This window comes from Phasianus colchicus, chromosome 1, assembly GCF_987193195.1.
Source record: "Phasianus colchicus chromosome 1, bPhaCol1.hap1.1, whole genome shotgun sequence".
Lineage (NCBI taxonomy): Eukaryota > Metazoa > Chordata > Aves > Galliformes > Phasianidae > Phasianus > Phasianus colchicus.
Genome location: NC_143436.1, coordinates 171653244 through 171671172, shown reverse-complemented (window position 1 = coordinate 171671172; position 17929 = coordinate 171653244). Strand labels below are relative to the sequence as shown.

General features: G+C 41.9%; 1 protein-coding gene across 9 annotated transcripts; it reads right to left on the bottom strand.

The window, feature by feature from the left end:
• Positions 1-1524: 1524 nt before the first annotated feature.
• Positions 1525-17719, bottom strand: LOC116244296 (phosphatidylinositol 3,4,5-trisphosphate 3-phosphatase TPTE2-like). 9 transcript variants are annotated; one of them, XM_031615902.2, is made up of 19 exons: positions 17629-17719; positions 16853-16921; positions 14992-15069; positions 13505-13552; positions 12706-12867; positions 12217-12336; positions 10429-10528; positions 9579-9642; positions 9054-9118; positions 8482-8542; positions 8182-8263; positions 8012-8100; positions 6770-6831; positions 5801-5881; positions 4927-5032; positions 4215-4312; positions 3812-3907; positions 3282-3352; positions 1525-1793 (listed from the first exon to the last, which is right to left on the bottom strand). In XM_031615902.2, exons 2-19 carry the CDS (start codon positions 16900-16902, stop codon positions 1691-1693), a joined length of 1536 nt encoding a protein of 511 aa, XP_031471762.1. In that variant the 5' UTR covers positions 16903-16921; positions 17629-17719; the 3' UTR covers positions 1525-1690. The 9 variants fall into 9 exon arrangements, with proteins under 9 accessions (XP_031471762.1, XP_031471755.1, XP_031471758.1 ...); XM_031615895.2 differs by having other exon boundaries at positions 16853-16918; positions 17629-17703; XM_031615898.2 differs by lacking the exon at positions 17629-17719 and adding an exon at positions 17493-17569.
• Between the last annotated feature and the right edge of the window lie 210 nt (positions 17720-17929).

Genomic DNA, 17929 nt, shown 5'->3' with positions numbered 1-17929 from the left:
GCTGCAGTTAAGCTGCACACATGTATTGATTGTTTAGCTGAGAACTTCATAATGTTGTTACAGGAATTCATAGCAATAAAATTTGATTCAACTGACTAGCAGGCTTTGTCCTTCAGTAACACCCAACTTGTCAAACAGGCTGGAGGCTGAATTTAGTGTCACCACCCCTCTGGAATTAAAGAGAGCATTTCAGAAACCATCCCCAAATTTATAAAGCCCTCAGATTTGAGCTAAGAGAAGCTGCTGAGAAACAGTTGTATGTTTTACATAAACCACTGTGTAGAATAACCATGGCTTAGCCCTCAGCCTGCTGCTTTGTCAGTACCAAAGTCAGTTCTAATATTAGGGATTACATCAAGTTCCCAATTGTTAACACGATACATGGTATTAGTTATTTTCCTACTAGTAGCCCAGTACAGGGAAACTGGGGTCACATAAGACCCCCCAAAAGCAAAGGATGAGTGTCTACTATGCTGAAGCCAGAGGTTACTGCTCTAGGAAGTTCAGAAACTATTGCTCTTGTAGTTATTTTGTTACTTGTTCCTGCTTATCATATGGAAGTGCATACTTTAGCTGGACAAAAACCCCTGACTTCTTGCTGTGAGAGCCTTCACGAGCAGGACGCAGAACCTTGAGTGCCCTGCAGCTGATTAGAAAGGGCAGTTTAGGTGAATGCTGTCTCACTGCCAGAGCTGAGCTAAAAGGAACTCAGTCATGAGACACTTCCAGCTGCAATAAAACGGCATTGGATTCCAACTCTTAGTGATCTCGGTCTGTGCTGGAAGGCCCTGTCTGCTGCCTTACTCAGTCGCCCTCTAGCGAGGGAACTTTGGTCTCACTCGTTTATAAAGGGGAAAATTTCGTTGCCATCAGACTAGTAGCAGAGCATTAACTCCACCGGCATCTCTTCACCTTCAGAAGAAGCTCCAACAACATCTCACGTAATTACTACATATGGAAGTGTGTAGTAACAAAGTGACCCAGGCCCACAGCATCCTGTTTATGGAAGTGCTAAGCATTTGTAGAATGACCTTCAAAATAAGTTCAGATCTCTATACTTGAAGCATAGCATTCAGAGAAGCTGCTTCCAACTAAAATGGGAGCTTCAACACCACACTTACTAAATACCAAGCAATCATTCAGCAACAGCCAAACTCAGGTCTGTATACGTACCTCAGAATATGCCACAACCCTCAGTTGAGCATTTGGAAGCTCTGGGATCTCTGCTTACTTCATTAGTTGGGTATTAGCTAAGGTAGCACCCACCTGCCAGTGGCACGTTACTATTCCCCCTCCCCTCCATATTACCTTAGTTCTGGTAACCTGATGCTGGGGGAAGTGTCTCAGTCTACTCCAACAGTACCCTGCAGACTGCTGTTCTCCACCCACCAACAAGTGAACGCTGTTGTTTAGTGCTCACAGCTTAGAGTAGGGATTACCTGCATGTAAACATATCTAGGCTCCAACAGATCTATCAGTACATTAACATAAATCACAGTTACATGACATTAAGTACTTCAGAGATGTATTGCTCTGCACAACAGAACTTCAGGTCAGTTTATTTGAGAAGCTGTATCTACATAGAAATACATTAAGTGCATCAAAGTGAGACCGCTTCACTACACTGAAGCAGCAAGGTATCATCAAGACAGGAGATGAGTTTAAGTATTTTCCTTCTTTCAGCTTTCCCTTACAGTTCAGTAAAGTTCATCTCTACAGCAAATGTCTCACTGTAGACTTTCCATGTTTTTGACTTGTGAGGGTTATCCAGCTCATTCCTGGGAAGGTACAGTCTGAAAGATAAAACCCAGTAATATTTCTTAGGGCCTAGGAATGTTTTTCCATTAAGATTGTAGAGAAGACTTGAAGTTTGGCTCCAGAGTATTAACTATAGGCCTAGGTCTAAAATTCAGACAGACATTAGGTAAGCCTGCATGGGGATTTGGACATGAAGTAGCTCACAAATACACAGCCAACCTGATGATTCATGGTCTACTCTAGCCAGGACACAACCACTACAATAAAGTTAGTGTTATGCCCAGCTCAAGGCCTTTCAAGGGAATAGAAACCTGTGGCCTTATGGCATGCACTTGACTCAGTATTCAGTCAAGCTCAGCCACCATGTTCTCCCCACCCCTTCTCCTTTAATGCTTACTAAATTCATTTCTAATCACCTGATAGCACCTGCACATCACCTTTTGATATAACACTTGCAGAGCTACATGACCACAGGCACACATTCCTCTTGCTACTAGCTTCATGTAAATGGCTATCTCAGTTTAGGTGCAAGATAGTTGCATTGCTGCCTAGCATATTAAGTTTAGAGTTACAACTCATGGCTACCTCTCCTTACTGAATTTATTCCCCCAGTCTGAGAACTGTTTGTTCTTTTATAGTTGTGGAAAGAATAGAAATTATACCTGATACTTTAAGTTCACTGTTCTGTTGTCTAAACCTACCTATTTTAGTAGACAGGCCAGAAGGAGCTGAAGTCTCTACTTCTCTATCACTCCCCTGGCAAGATAGACAAGCCCAGCCTTTGCTGGCAGGATCTCCCCCAGGAATTCTGGTCTCAACAACAAGCCCACAAGAGTTTTTAAACTTTTAACAAAAGCATGAGAACTAACAAGTTAAGAGCTTTTCTGGGATCCAAAACATTAATAACTAACTTTTAACATTTGCCTTGCTTAGCTGCTAAATTCAGGTTCCAGCCTCAGTCAGTTGTGCTATTGACATTTGAATAGTAAACTAATCTTGAACAAAACAATATTATTAACAATAGAGCGCTGGGAAACAAACCAATGGATTAAGATAATTGACAGGACAAGGGGAATGGTTTTAAACTAAGGAGAGGGGAGATTCAGATTAGATATTAAGAGGAAAATCTTTACTCAGAGGTGGTAAAGCACTAGCACAGGCTACTCAGAGAAGCTGTGAGGCTGTGAGCACCCCATCCCTGGAGGGGCTTAAGACTGGGTTCGATGGGGTCCTGGGCTGCTGGGTGGCAACCCTGTCCACAGCAGGAGGTTAGAATGGCTTGGGTTGGAAGGGACCTTAAACCCCATTTAGTTCTATGATCCTGTGTTTAAACCACTTTGCACAGTACGAGTCTGTGCCAACTACCTGCTCACAAGTTAGAACTGAAAATCAGAAAGCCATACAGAAGCAAAGACTGGCTTGGTTAGCACTCTGTTTCAGCTCTCAGCACTGTGTTCAGTAACTGTCAGCTCTGTTCATACACCAGAAATCAAGTTCTGAAAGCAGTCACTGTGATCACTTGCCTGTTATTTTCAATAAAGGAAGTGTTGAACCAGAAGAAAAATGGGCAGTTATCATAGCCTTTTGGAAGATCCTGAAAGTAAAAATTCATTTAAGGAATGATTTTTGCAGACACAAGTACTCATTTGTCCTCAGTAGTTTGACTTACAAAGCCAGGTGCTAGAATCAGTACATTTAACAAGACATATCACACTCAGATCACATTTTTCATTCATTTTGTTCCAGGCCACCCAAACTTAACATAAGACCCATATCAGAAGCAGCAGGTACTCAGCTAAGATGCTTCAGTTGTTTTGTATGAACAGCCACCCTATCTGCACAAGCTGCTGCAGTAACACTTGCTATGTTCTCACTGCACTGTAGCAGCTCTTGTGTGGAATGGACCCTTAGGGCCAAGTCACCAGGGGTAAAGAAAAATAGAAAACAAAACCAGGCTTTGCCCCACAGAACTAAGCCAGTCAAGACCCAGCTGGCATTCGCATTGCTGCCCCTCCTCAAATTGAGGTGAGGATCTTAATGCTGTTGTACTTACAGAGTTAGATTCAAATCTGACTTTCACATCACCGCTTATAACAGGGCTGTCTTCCAAGCCAATGACTACAGAGTCACTTTCAGAATCAAAGAAGAGCTAGGTAACAGAGCAAAATATTACATTTATGAAAACCTACCACAGAGGCAGAAGGTCAACACAATTCATTGTGTATAAATACAATAGCAGTGCTAGTATATTAGCCAATAATTTAAGCTTCCCAGGTAAGAGTGAGCCATTAAGTACATTCAAGTGACTTCTAGGAAAGCTTTTTACTACCTTACATTATTTTTTCTAAGGCTTAGCAGAGTTGTATCTTTCTGAAGTTCATACTGTCTATTTATTTAGGTAGTTTTATATCCAGTATCCAGCTTCTGTGACTCAGCTGACAGTTTCATACTCTCACCTTGCAGTTTCCTTGTGTGGCGCACACACATTCCAACACAACTTGCTTTTTCATTATTATCTGCACCTTCATATCAGTTCCATTGCCTTTCCCAACTCCTAGGAAGAAAGAAGTTGCATTACACTGGAGCACAAACATCTGCTGAAAGCTAAGCAGAAATCAAAACCAAGTACATCAATCTAATTCAAAACTGCCTTGCTACAGACTTCACAGAACTCAAACCCTGAAGGTAGCTTGAGCTCCAGAGTCTGAGAGTTTGAATTTGAAGTAACAGTGAATCCTACTAGTGGAGCAGGAGCAGACATACATATTCTATCAACTGAACAAGAACAGCAGTTCAGGCCCCCTGGAAAGAACTAAACTTCTAGTACTAGTTATCAGTTCATACAAATAGAAACTTCGGTATATCAAGCTGAGAAACTGCAGCTCCAGATGTTGAGTTGGATCCACTAAATCCTACTTGATAATTGATTCCTTATCCAAAACAGCAGCTTGCATATGAAGTACTATTTGACCACATACCCGGAAGTGACAAAACAAAGCAACTGCACTTCAGATTTTGTTTTCAAATCTGTGCCATTGAAATACTCAAATAACAGTAAGTCTACATTCTCTACATTCCTACCAGAGGCTTAACAAGAGACAGAGATCAGCTGCCTGTGCTAAGAAACCATCACCAGATAGAGAGAGACCCAAATTCAAAAGTTCTTACCATGTATAGAGTGGATTTTGAAGTTTTTTATTTTGAGTTGTCTCTCTGGTGGGAGTTTGAAGTTATACTTGTTTTTCAGGATCTCATAATACCCAACATACCTACTCTGTAATGCAAAAAACCCAGACATTATGCAGTTTCTGTATCCCACACAGATTAATTCCAGGTAGTAGGATTAAGTTGATTTGCACTGAGTTCTTCTCTTAAGTCCAAGACTTAGAAGAAATTAAGCCATTTGCTTTTTCCTTCCACAGTTTAAGCATATAGTTGTTAAAGTTCTAAACAAGCTTTACATCCATCTCTAAATAGTATTTATACTTAGTTTTTTAAGAAGAAATCTATACTCAAGATCAGCAAAAAGAATGGAACTTTGTTGTGTTTAAACACTTTGCCCCTTAAAAAGCTCTAGGAAGCTTTCACTTTGAAAAAGCACCATCTGGAGGAGTAACTACCCTTCCATTCTATTTTAGACCAGCAACTAGAGTACCTCTGCCAACTGCTTCATCTCACAGTACACAGAATCAAGATCTGTGAGGATGTTCTAAATCTAATCAGGAATTGTCCTGGGCAGCCTGCTCTGGCTCACCTTGCTTAAACAGTGGGGCTGGACTAGATGGTCTCTTCGTCTTAGAAGGCTGGGAGCCCAGATACCATAATCACATTTAATACTGCACTCAGAAGCAGCATAAGAAATGGGCTGTAACAAGGGCATATAAGAAAGATGCAATGCAACCCTACTAGTTGATAGTCCAACCCCTAAAGAGTACAGTAGTAGGAACCTTTATCTCTGAAGCTACTCCATCTCTGCCACCTTGTTTAAGTGCTCACAAGGCTACAGTTAATTTGGCTCATTACATAACCTGCTCAAACTTACCTGGGATGGAGTTTCAACTCCTTGAAATTTGGTACTTGTAGTTCTGTCAGTTCTTCTCTCCCCAAAGTAGTCCAAACTCTCCTATATAGGAAGATTTCAAGAGTGAAAAATACCTCACAACCATTCCCCTCCCTGAGGATAGCACAAAGCAGAGTTAAACTAATCAATTCCAACAGAATACAGAAAAGGATACACAAGTTTGTTACCTTCTAGCTAGAAGGCATTGTAGCTGACTTCCTAACTAGTAACTTTAAGTCCACCATTCAGAAAGCAAGCTAGTAAAACTCTTTGAAAGAGGAAAGCAACATGCTTAAGCAATTGTAGAACCATACACATTTCAAGTTACCTGTGGCAGACAAAAGCTGAATATTGGTTTGTGGAGATCTACACTAAATTCAGAAAAGCAAGCGGCCAAACTGATACATGCTCCACAAAGATCACCTGCTGTGGACCAGAGCCTTCTGCAACCCAGGTTTCTGAGCCTGCATCAGAAATTTGGTATAGCAAAGCAGAAGAACATGGCTGTTCTGACTGCAGACTTGCTGATCTCCCTCTTCCCAGAATGTTCAGAAAGGCTTCTTGCTGTAACACTAACAATCAAAATAAAACCACAAGCAGTTCTTGATGCCTTACAGACCTTGGAAGGAGGGTAGGGAAGACAACTACACAAGGCTACTTAAAGACTTGCTTTAGTAGTGCATGCTGAGAAGCCACTTACAGTTTGAAGTAACTGCTTAAGATCCTAGGTTCTAAAGAAATGCTTTAAAGGCCACTTTCCCTGATCAGGAATAGTCTCAAACAGAAAGTTCACATAGCTGTAAGACTTTTTTTTTTTTTTTTTTTTTTTTTTTTTAAAAAGACTCCCACAATATCCTTAGTTTATAACATCAGTGCATTTCACCAACTAAGCAGATTCTAATGGGGGTATTCTGACTACTGAAAGAAGCAGAAATAAAAGCTAGTTTTCACCTTTGCACTCTCAAACTGGTCACTGTGTATAAGCCAGGTACAGACCATCGTTCCAGTTCTACCTGTATTAAAAGTAAGAGAAACTGAGTTATATGAGCTCAAAGGTTTGAGAATTAGTTTTGTGGAAATGAATTCATAGCTTGAAATAGAGGTAACAGAAAATAAGTGGCACACAAGTAATCAAGTACCTGTATTTCTGAGAAGAATAAAACACTGCAGTTTGTTACCTTACCTACTGAAAGCAATCCCTGCAATTCTTTATGGTATTACTTAAGATATTTAATTGGTCAGTAACTGTATCCTCTATTTAGCAGTGGAGAGATTCAAGCACATCTTACCAAATCCTTACACACTGGCATCAGCCAGTGCCAGCTGGAGTCTCACAAGTTACTTCTCCACTCTACCTTTCCCCCCTCAGCCCTACTAAGGCAGCACCAGGACTACTAGCACATGGTCTCCAGCACAATCTTGGTCTCAAATGCAAGCCTGAAGCCACATCATCCCTCCCTACCCTTGTTCTTCAAGCTGGTTTTGGCCTGCAGGTAGGTTCAGCATTCAGTTTCATTAAGCCTCCTAAGCTAAGTTTCCAGCTGTGGAGAAAAAGCTTTCGTAGGCATCTGGTTCAAGTGAACCAGAATTTGTGGTCACCTGATGCTATGTCTAAAAATGTGACAGAAGCTTTCAGGGCTTGTTCACACAGCTACTGATGTTCTTCAACAGCTCCTGCACTGCTGTGGATTAGACATAGCACCCACAGATTATATTATGCAGGAGCTAACACAAAGCCTGTCCCCACAAATATACCATATACTCTTTTTTCCTCAATGCCTTATGTGTCTTAAGGATCCAGCAGTACTTTGGACAGTCCCCACAGAAATTCAGCAGCTCAAAGTATGTTGCAGTGCAAAATACTCAGTATGGATCACTGGCTGGCACAAAGTTAAGCAGCAGCTTAACAATTGCTAGTAGCAACATTAGGAGCTCCCTGTCCTCAGTCCCTCCTACCAGGAGGGTCAGGACAGCAGGAACTTATTGTAGAATTCAGGTTAGCTTTTTCCATAAAATGGCAGCTGATTTCTTAAAACTACTTCAAATCTGTGTGTGCAACACTAAACAGTATTACTGTTGCTAATCACAGTGCCTGTAAAATCTGACAAGAATAGATAGGCTCAGAGTACCAGATTATCCTTAAGTTTAACAAAGAATTTGTGGCATACACAGATTGTATACAAGAAGCCTTACCCTTGCCTCCTTTACAGTGAATTGCTATGACATTCTTCTCATCTTGATTCATCCATTCACTGACACTGGCAGTAAATTTCAGCATGTCCCTAGATAAAAAGAAAATTAGTGCAGACAAAGCAAAAACATGAAAAGTTATGCTGGTGCAAGTACTCATTAACAAGACTCACTGTAATGCTGGAACATTGTGGTCATCAATAAAGATCCTTTCTACCCTGTAGTGGAAGTACTTAGGGTCATAGCCTTTTTCACCTACAAAGTAAGAGCTGGTGTTACACCAGGAAGAGCAACAAAAGCTTGCAACAATGAAAGTGGCTTATGATACAAGACTGCTGGTCTAAGCATAAAATAGTGTTTAAGACCTTTCGATAGATTTTAAGTTCCTGAAGATCTGACAGCATCAACATCACCTTGAAATGATACTTTTCTTTTTAGCAGTCTTTCAATAGTCAGGAACAAAGCATACTTACTGCAGAGATTGTAGACTTTATAGTGGTCTGCATGCTTGGTGTCCAAAAATCTTGCAACTTCCTGAAGTAATAAGAAACAAGTTTAAAGTATTTAGTGCTCGTCCTTGAACAAGAGGCCTTTTCATCAACCCAGTAGTTCAAATTCCTGTCTCAATTCTGAGAAAGCATGACTGTGATTCAATTCCTTACTTTCTACATAAATATGTAGAGTATCAGACAGCACAGTTCTAAATGGACAATAAGCATTTAAACATTGTCATAATTAGATAGCTAATATTCACACTATCACTAGACTGTGAGAGAATTTATTTGGTTCACTGAAAGATTCCTCAAGAGGAGAGACATCAGAACATCAGTCTGTCCACACTACAAGATGCATCTTATTAGGCTGAGACTAAAACACAGCAATGCAGTGCAGGGGAGATCACTATTTAATTAGTCTGACCAACCAAGCTCAGGACTAGGATTCAGTAGTGTAACCTGCGTACAAATTAGTTCACACACAAGTTCTAGTTCACCTAGAAGTGAAACCGCATTTAGAAATACTAAGCCTGGTAATGAGAGATTCTTACCTCTATAGGATTCCTGTAGAAAGACTGCCTCCCAGAAGATGGAAAAGACATTGCAATAACACGATCTGTGGAGAAAACAGCAATCAGAAGTAACAACATGGAGGCAGCCCTCCTCCCCAACCCCCCCTTCCCCCCAAGTCCAAAAACAATTTGACTGAGATCATTATGGAGTAGATTCCTCCCTATCCTACAAGTACACTACTTAGGAAAAGCACCGGACCATTTCCAAGAGTTTTTCCCCTCACTCCCATAATTAGCATAGCTAGAGCAGGCTAATAGTCCTTTCTGAAGGATTAGTTACCAGTAAGTGCCACCCAACATGGAACTGGAGACAAAGTTCCAGTAAGTTAGTCAGGAGTTACCTAGTTTCCCTAGGCCTCAGAACTGCTATCACTACCTACAGCTCGTACAACCTCTCTCCCAGAAGGCTAGTCCTTGAAAGCATTGGTTTCAGTGTTAGTAGGCTGTTTAATGCTGTAAAGTTTCATCTATTGTTATAGATAATATAAGAGGATTTCTACCAACCAGTAACATAAGTGAGATCCAGATCAAAGCCATCTTTCATGTAACGCCTTTTGTTTTCAGAGACCTGTAAAAATGGAGCAGTCTTTCAAGAGAATGACACAGATCAACAAGTGTTGTCTATTACGAGGGGAAAAAAAAGAAACCCTGACTCTGAAGCCAAGTCATGTTTCAGAACCTCATTTTATTTTTGCAGAGTTCACAGCATTATCTGAGAACAAGTTTGTGTTATTTGAATGATCTCCTATTACCTAAAGTAATTTTTGCCTTGATGTATAGAAGTGAAAAAACATTGCAGATCCTCCACAAACTGCACATGAAAGGGTCTTTGCTATTTCAGTGTTTGGGAGCTGAATGAAAGGAAGAGAATGATTAGGGCAGAATACTTAGGTATTTACTCCTGTGTAAAGGGTTGAACTCAAAGCTTCAGATTTCACTTCAGTATCCTGATGTAAGAAAGAGGCATTTAAAACAGATAGGACTTCAATGCATCTAACAGATGAGCTGTTTTGTTTTCCACCAACCTCTCCTCAGCCAAGGAGGAACCTGCAGTCCAAGCACCACACAAGCCAGCAATTATCAAAACACACTACAGTGTCACAATCACTGATACCCTGGTTTTGTAGGTCAAGGAGCTTCTTGCTCAACTAGGGGCAAGAATTACTAGCTCTACTGCAGTCAAAGGCAGAACTGCAATACCCCATCAAGGACATAGAAGAGGCATGTTGCTTCTGCTGTATTATCAGTTTCAGATCAACATGCTGTAGACAGATTTGCTGCTTGCTGTTTTCTGACAGTTGCTTGGAGAAAGAAATAGTAATAGCTGCCTAGATATACTACTAGGCCAGCTTACCATTCTTCTGGTTACCACTTCAAGTTGTTTCTTCTGTGAAGCCAGGCGAAATATTCTTATTAAGATGACAATTCTCAGAACTCGAAGGAGAGTAACCATTCTAGATGAAAGAGATTAATTGTTAAAAGAAGTGCTGAGCCTAAATGTAAAGCTTGAAATTATTTAAAAGCTGTTTCAGAGAATATTAAAAGAAAAAGTCTTGCTTCATGTAAAAAAAACCCAAGGCCTGGAGTACCACAGTTTTATTGTTGATGGTGCTAGGCATGCATATTCTGAAGTAGTAACAGAACTAGAAAATCCCATCATCTATTCTAGGAACTTTCTCAGCTATCCCCACCCAGCAAGCAACAAATTCCCTTAACACTGCCAATTATCCCTTGATACTTACGTGTACACAGCCACCTGACAAACAAGCTGAAAAGAAGTTAAGTAAGCTAGACATGCTTCAGTAAGAAACGTTTTCTTTAATCAGTCAACAATTTGACAAATTTAGTTGAGAAACTTTGAACTCCTACTGAACTTTGGATCAAGTAAGATGCTTATGTGAGTAACTCTACAGAAACAGGGGGAGTTGCTTCAGCATACCCTTAGGGACAAGGGCAAACTAGCACTCATTTCTTAAGGAGGTACATGAGCATACATTAAGGAGCACACACGTTTCAGGTCCTGTTATACCTAAGGACAGAGCTTCAGTAAATACCCACAGTTCTCCATCAACATAGAGCTTGTGGAAGACAACAATACACAGAGTTGTCTCTCCAGCTCCCTCCTAGTCCAAGATAACTCTGCTATTGTTTTAGAGGAATTCCCCTGAACTAGAAGCCAGACAAGGATATGAACTAACACTGGATTGAAGACACTAGAGCTCCTCTCCTCTGCTTGAACCACAGCTTACAAGAAGAGTTTGCCCTCTGCCCTTTGCAAAGGCAGCTAGTTAAGCATTAGTTTGCAAGTAGATACCCAATGCAGACATCCTTTCATTGGTCAAGAGACACTCACTCCAATCCACACTAGCTAGAACAGGTTAGAAACAGACACCCCTTGATGGAAGGATGTGACATTGCCTCTCTGGGTTGTCACTGAAATTTAACTTGTCATACAAGTTGTCACCCACAGAAAGCACTTGACAAATCTCCAAACAGTCTGAACAGGTTTTAAGACTGCTGTTCATATCTAAAAGGAATAACCGTGAGGAAAGAAAGGCAACAAAAGCTCAGGTAAGCTAGGGAATTAGTTTGATTGTGTGGCTGCAACTGGAGGATTAGGTGGGAAGGCCATTGTCTCAAAATTTGAATTTGGCCAGGTCTATGGCATCTGAGCAGGACTGAAGAGCTTTTAACAAAAAGTCTTACAGAGCCTCAAGAGCTGCATGGGTGAGATGGTAGGTCCCAGCTGAACATCCCAGCATGATTTTTTTTTTGTGTGTTGCACCAGGCAGTGCAAAAACTGAGCTTGCCCTAAAAGCTCCATCAAGTCAGAATACAAGGGATTTGCACACCAACCCACAACAGCATAGAACAGCACAGAAACACCCCTCTGCCCCCACCATTCACTTTTAGTTACACCAGTAGATGTTTAGATCATATCTGCCTTTGAGACAAGGTCAAGCTACAACAGAACAGTAAGCCTAAAGAATGGGAAGACTTTGCTTTGAATTCTGTACTGTGAAATACTATCACAGCAATATTTGTCATCTAGCATACACTCACCTAGCCTAGATATGCCCAAGAACATTCTTAGTTGCCCATCATGGAAAGATCACATTAACAGCTGTCATACCATTCTTACCTCGGCATCTGATCAGTGGCAGCAAGGTCAGAGAAGGAGTAGGTCATATTAATTAGTAGAGTGCCCACTACTATGAATGCATCCAAAGTATTCAGTTTGGACTGGAAATAGTTCTTGAAGCTGAAAAAAAAGATTTTTAGATAGAATGCCTCTACAAATGTAAAAAAAACTTCCCCTGATCAGGAAGAGCTACTGCTAGGGACAGATTCTTCTGAGGAAAAAAAAAAAAGCTTTTCTTCTTAGAAAACTAAGCACAAGAGACCCACTATGAGAGCAGTCATAGCAAAACCAAAACCAATTTCCATTGCACTTAAGCACTTAAAAGCATTCTACAGATTAGCCTATGAAATAGAAACAGTCAGTGAACATAGCCAAGAGAAAATGAGACTCTTCTCTGTGAGAAGTCAGCCTGTCTATTGTTCCAAGCTTGAAGTATTGCTCTTACTACTTGAGGTCTTGCCACACTGAATTCCCTTGCTTGTGTCTTACCCTTCAACAAACACTCTCATGAGAACATCAACAAGGAAGAAGAGTGCTATAGCCAGGGAAACACCTTCAAGAATCTCTCTAATGCCTCTTTTCTTCTCACTGATGGCCAGATCCACAATCACTACTATGATATCCACAATGATGAGCACAACCCCAAATACTCTGTGAGGAAAAAAAATACATATATACATACACAAGTTACCTTTAGAAACAAAGAATTACTGGTATATACAAACTGGAGATCACAAATCTAGGTTTTCATTTTAAGCTTGTACAGAGATTGAGTCCTGTAACCGCTTGCTGAAAGATTCAAATTGCATTTAAGTGATCTGCACAGAATATGCCATCCACATGGAACTGTGTGTTTTTAGACTCAACAGTAGTTATTAATAATCCCATATCTATCCATGTATGATGCAAACCTGAGTGCTTTAAGGCACAGAAGCTGCTGCTTTCCAGCTTACTTTCCCTCCCACTTGTAAGGAAGAACAGTTCCTAAGAAATAACCATGTTTAACGGTTCACCCTCTTTTAGCAGGGGACCAACTGGCTGCCACAGGCTTTAGTACAACTTTAAGAACCCTTATGTCAATAAATGACAGTAACACTTACAATTCCAGCTTTCCATTCTCTTTGGAGAACACAGACATCTATTTAAGACATCTTTCTCAAAGAAACCTCCCCTCTGCTGGAGGAAATAGATTCAGTACTTCCCAGACAGAAGCTCAAACAAGTCTCAGAGTTCTTACAACAAGAACTACTTCTATCTTTCCCACATCATTACAAGCATAATCTTTTACCTGAATCCAAATGACATCACAAATGGGGAAATTTTTCTCCTAATGGTACTGCAAGAAAAGAGAATCAGCATCAAGACAAGTGACAATTTGCTACTGATTAAGCCAGAGTAGCACTGTTACTGAAGTTCATTTTTATTTTCAGAACTGTGTCATTGATATAAGAGAGTATTTAGCTGCATTCATAAAGCAAATACATTAAGGCAGTGTTTGGAAAAGAAAAATCTTTCAGCATTCACACAAGAGGTATTTTATTAGTTACAGCCTTAAAACAGTACTACTTTGTCAGTATTGTTCACATATTTGTCCTGTTATGTACGGTTACTGCACTTCTCCATCACCACACACACATTGGAGACACCACTGTTACAGGAAACATCTATCAACTCAGTAATTTATATTGCACCTCAATCTCATCTAAACTACTTGTTTCCTTTAGGGTAGTTTGAGCATTACATTTCACTTGGTGAGAGACCTTAACTCCATTATCCAGTTTAAGACAAGGCTGAGTATCTTTGAAGTGATAAGGAAGCATTTTGATGGGTGCACTGATTTAGTCCATACTCCTCATTATTAAGTTTAAAGTTCAAAATATGAACAAGTAAACAGCTACACCTTTGAGCAGGAAAGGTGCTGCATCCTTAACTTGGATAGGAAAACGAGTACTGTAACTGAAATAATAAGCTTTATTTTCAAGGCAATGTAGCACACAGAAGGTTCTCCTTGCACTGATGAATACCCAGGATGCAAGGAAAACAATGCAATAATTACATTACTTTGTGACTTTGTCCAGCCAACCCTATGATATAGGTATAGTATGTACAGGAAGACTTCAGCTTCCACAGCCCAAGGACAAGCACTTTTATTTTATGCACTAAAAAGGTACTCTAATCCGGCCTGCCAACATCTTGGATCAGTTAGAGGCACAAGAGTTGCTTGCATATTTAGCTTAAGCCTTTATGAAATGCTCTTTTAAGCACCTTGACCTGAATTCATACAATTTAGGACAATGGGAGAGGAACTGAGATAACAGGCTTAATCTTACTGTTCTTACTGATCACTAGCAGGTTCAGACATTCTTGACAAGGGCATAAGGCTTACCATTTGCTCCAGATCCTCATTCACCTGATTTTCTCACCAGCATTTCTTCAGTGCTCTCCCAAGCCAATTCTTTTGGGAGAACATGTATGCAGTGCAGTTTGAACTACCTGTTTTCCACTCTGTGACAGATTTATTGCTAATTGGTGAACTGGGCTTTCATCTCCATAGGTATTAAGAAGCTTCCTGAACTTCCATGCAGTTATACATTAAAGCAAATCTTGGTATCAAGTGATGTACAGCTTCAAGGTATCAAGATAAGATCAATGCACTGGTATCAAAATAATTAAGGCTTATTACTAACTCCAATACACCACCTGCCTTCTCATTTTGGCTCACACATTTTCACTTTTGGGGAAGGTAAACAAGGCACTTAGTCTCTGTTAGCTTACTTGGAACAGCTGTCCAGTTCATTATCCTCATCACGGCCATCATCAATCTTTATCGTGGGCTCATTTGCTTTTGGAGAGCTGGCAAAGGAACAGCACACACACACACACAAAAAAAAAAAAAAAAAAAAAAATCACATACCAGTACAGATGTCAACTTCATGTATTGCTACCCTTCATTATTTCAGATAAAGTAGCATTAACTACTGTCAGCTGAGCAGCAAGGAGCAACCTGGGTGAGAGCACAGTAGTAGTACCAAGGGAAGAAAAAGGTTTTCCATATGTTGGCACAACAGAACCCTTTGGTTTGCACTGACCTAGTTCCACTTAACTATCCATCTACCGAAGTTCTCTTTTGGGGAAGGAAGGGAAGACATTTTATTAAGTAATAAGATAAAGGACTTTGAAGTAAAGCATCCAAAAGTCTGTCAAGAACTTGAGACAAGTCCAGACTCTGGAAGTGCTGGAAACATGCATATGCAAAACTCAAGTGGAAAAAAAAAAAAACATCAACACTACTACAGTAAAGTACTTGTTCATAAAACACTTGCTAGGAGAAGCCATAGCACAGCAATGTTTTTGTGCTGAGCAGGATACCAGACCGGAAACTGGAAGACCAGGGCAGCAGCAGCTGCTGAAAACTTTTGCAGTAGCTGCTCACCATAACTTCCTCAGAAGAGTCTCATTAAATCAGGATTTTGTTTAGCCACCTGAAATGCTTTGAATACCACAAGATGACTTCATAGAAAGTCAAATGTAATAGTCAAATCAAATGATTTGCATTTTTAACCTATTGCACAGAAATAGCGTATCACGTAATAGCACAGCCACAGTGTTTGCTGTGGCTCTGTCTCTGGCATCATTGCTATTCACACAGAAGCAACCATAGGCACAGTATTTTCCAGCTCTATTATCTCCAGATACTGGCAAGCTTGCTCTGTTCCTAAAATTGAAGCAAGGCTCTGGAGATATGTACCATTCAGCTCAGTCTCCCAGCTGTTCTCACAGGATATTCACATCAGAGTTATCTGTTTAGCGTGGGCTGAAACACTTATTAGGATGCGTTACTGCTGCTATAGCAATCCTGCTGCAGATCACTTGCTTGTACTTGTATACAAGTGAAGGGAACTTAAAGCCAGCTTTTTATCCTCTACTCTGAGAGAAATAAGATAAGAATGAGCTACAGTAGCGTGTTGGGCTAACATAAAAAGAAAATAGAAGCCAAGTCCAAGGACACTATTTACACTGCGCTCTCACACAGTAATTCAGATCTGAACAATGCTTCCCTAGCAGATAGTTTTATTTTACATCTAACTGTTGCCCAAACTAGAAAAAGCTTTCTGCTACAAGATTCTACATCTAGCCTTCAAACACAAGGTAGAAGAAAATGAAAGCATACTACAACCTATTTCCTACCTATGTATTGTCTAAAGAGTACACAAGCTTTTCTAACTGCTCACAGTTAGAGTGAACGTCAGACTGGAAGATTATAAGGAAAGCAGAGCAATATGCAACTACAAAACAACTTGACAGTGGCTCCCAGAAGCTAGAAGAAAGCAAGACTTACTGCCCTGAACTTAGCACACCAGGACAGGATAGTTGTACCTCCTCATTACAGTTCTCAACTACTTGTGAGAAGCCCAGCACAAAAGCACATTCCTATCAGAGATATCACTCCTCAAGTAGCACTGTTCTCAGGGTGGAAGAAAAAAAAAAAAATAGAAACTGTGTATGAAGTGATTGAAGTTTATACAGCATATCTCCTCTTTGTTACGCTCAACAAAGTAAGGAATGCTAGGCAGAAGGCTGCATGCAGCACGCTTCAGCTCTGAACTCGTGCACCAGTGCAGTTCGTTCCACTCACCTCGAAGCTTCAGTGAGCTCTGACCCCTGTTCATACCTCACAGTCGTCATTGTGGTTTTTCTTGCTCTGCTGGCGTTAAGAGAAGCACATGCAGTTAGATAGCAGTACAAGCAGCAAGGAGCATTCACATTTTTGCCTATAGCAGTTCTATACGTTATGAGAGGACAGGCCTGTGCTCCCTTCTCAAACCCCTTCCCTCACAGCTGAGGAAGCACAGAGGAGCCATCGCTCAGCAGCACAACCAAGCACATCTAGCACGCACAAGAGACGACAGCTTTGTTATCTCAGCACGATCCTTTCCCCGCTTCCAGCCCGTCCCCCGCTCCGGCTGGCAAAGCCAGGAACCCGGGTAGCAGCGCAGACGGGATGCCCACACCTCACCCCGGCTGCTGCACCCAGCTCGTCCGATCCCGGGCTGCGAAGCCCCGCCCGGCACAGCCTCACCCGGCGGACTAAAAAGAGAGGCGGCTCCCAGGCGGGGTGCCGGCCGGCCCCGGTCAGCGCCCGGCACTCCCCGCCCAGCAGAGGCCCCGCGGGCCGAACCCCGGTCGTCGTCGCCAGCCACAGCCACAGCCACAGCCCCGGCCACGGCCACCTCCGGCGGGACCGGCCGGAGGGATCGGGGGAGCTTCGCCCTCACCTCAGCACGGCCACCCGCCTCTCAGCTCAAAGTCTGAGCCCGGACACCCGCCCCCGGTGCCCCGCGAACTCAGCGGAAAATTGCGTTAAACTTCCTGAGGACAGCCTGCCCACCTCCCGACCGAAGCCCCGCTCACCCGCCGAGCCGAAGCGGAACCGCGAAGCGGGAAAGCGCTGTGGCCCCATCCCGGGACGCGGTTAAAAGGGCCGCGGGGCCGCACCTGGGCCGGGCCGGGCCCGACCGCTGCCATGGCGACGGCCTCGCTCCGCCGCCCGCCTCTGCCCTACGGGAGCAACTCCTGTACGAGAAAGGCTGCGAGCCCTAGGGCTGTTCAGCCGGGGGAAGAGAAGGCTGAGCGGATATGTTATCCAGGCTGGATGTGGCTCTGGGCAGCCTGGTCTGGTGGTTGGCAACCCTGACCTTGGCAGGGGGGTTGA

Bases quoted from the DNA above. Each gene is read 5' to 3' on its own strand.
- LOC116244296 (XM_031615902.2), bottom strand. From the start codon at position 16,902: ATGACGACTGTGAGGTATGAACAGGGGTCAGAGCTCACTGAAGCTTCG. The intron at 10,529-12,216 runs GTAAGAATGGTA...TCTTTCATCTAG, and splicing joins GCCACTGATCAGATGCCGAG to AATGGTTACTCTCCTTCGAG. The intron at 1,794-3,281 runs GCAAGTGATCAC...TTTATCTTTCAG, and splicing joins TCCTTTATTGAAAATAACAG to ACTGTACCTTCCCAGGAATG.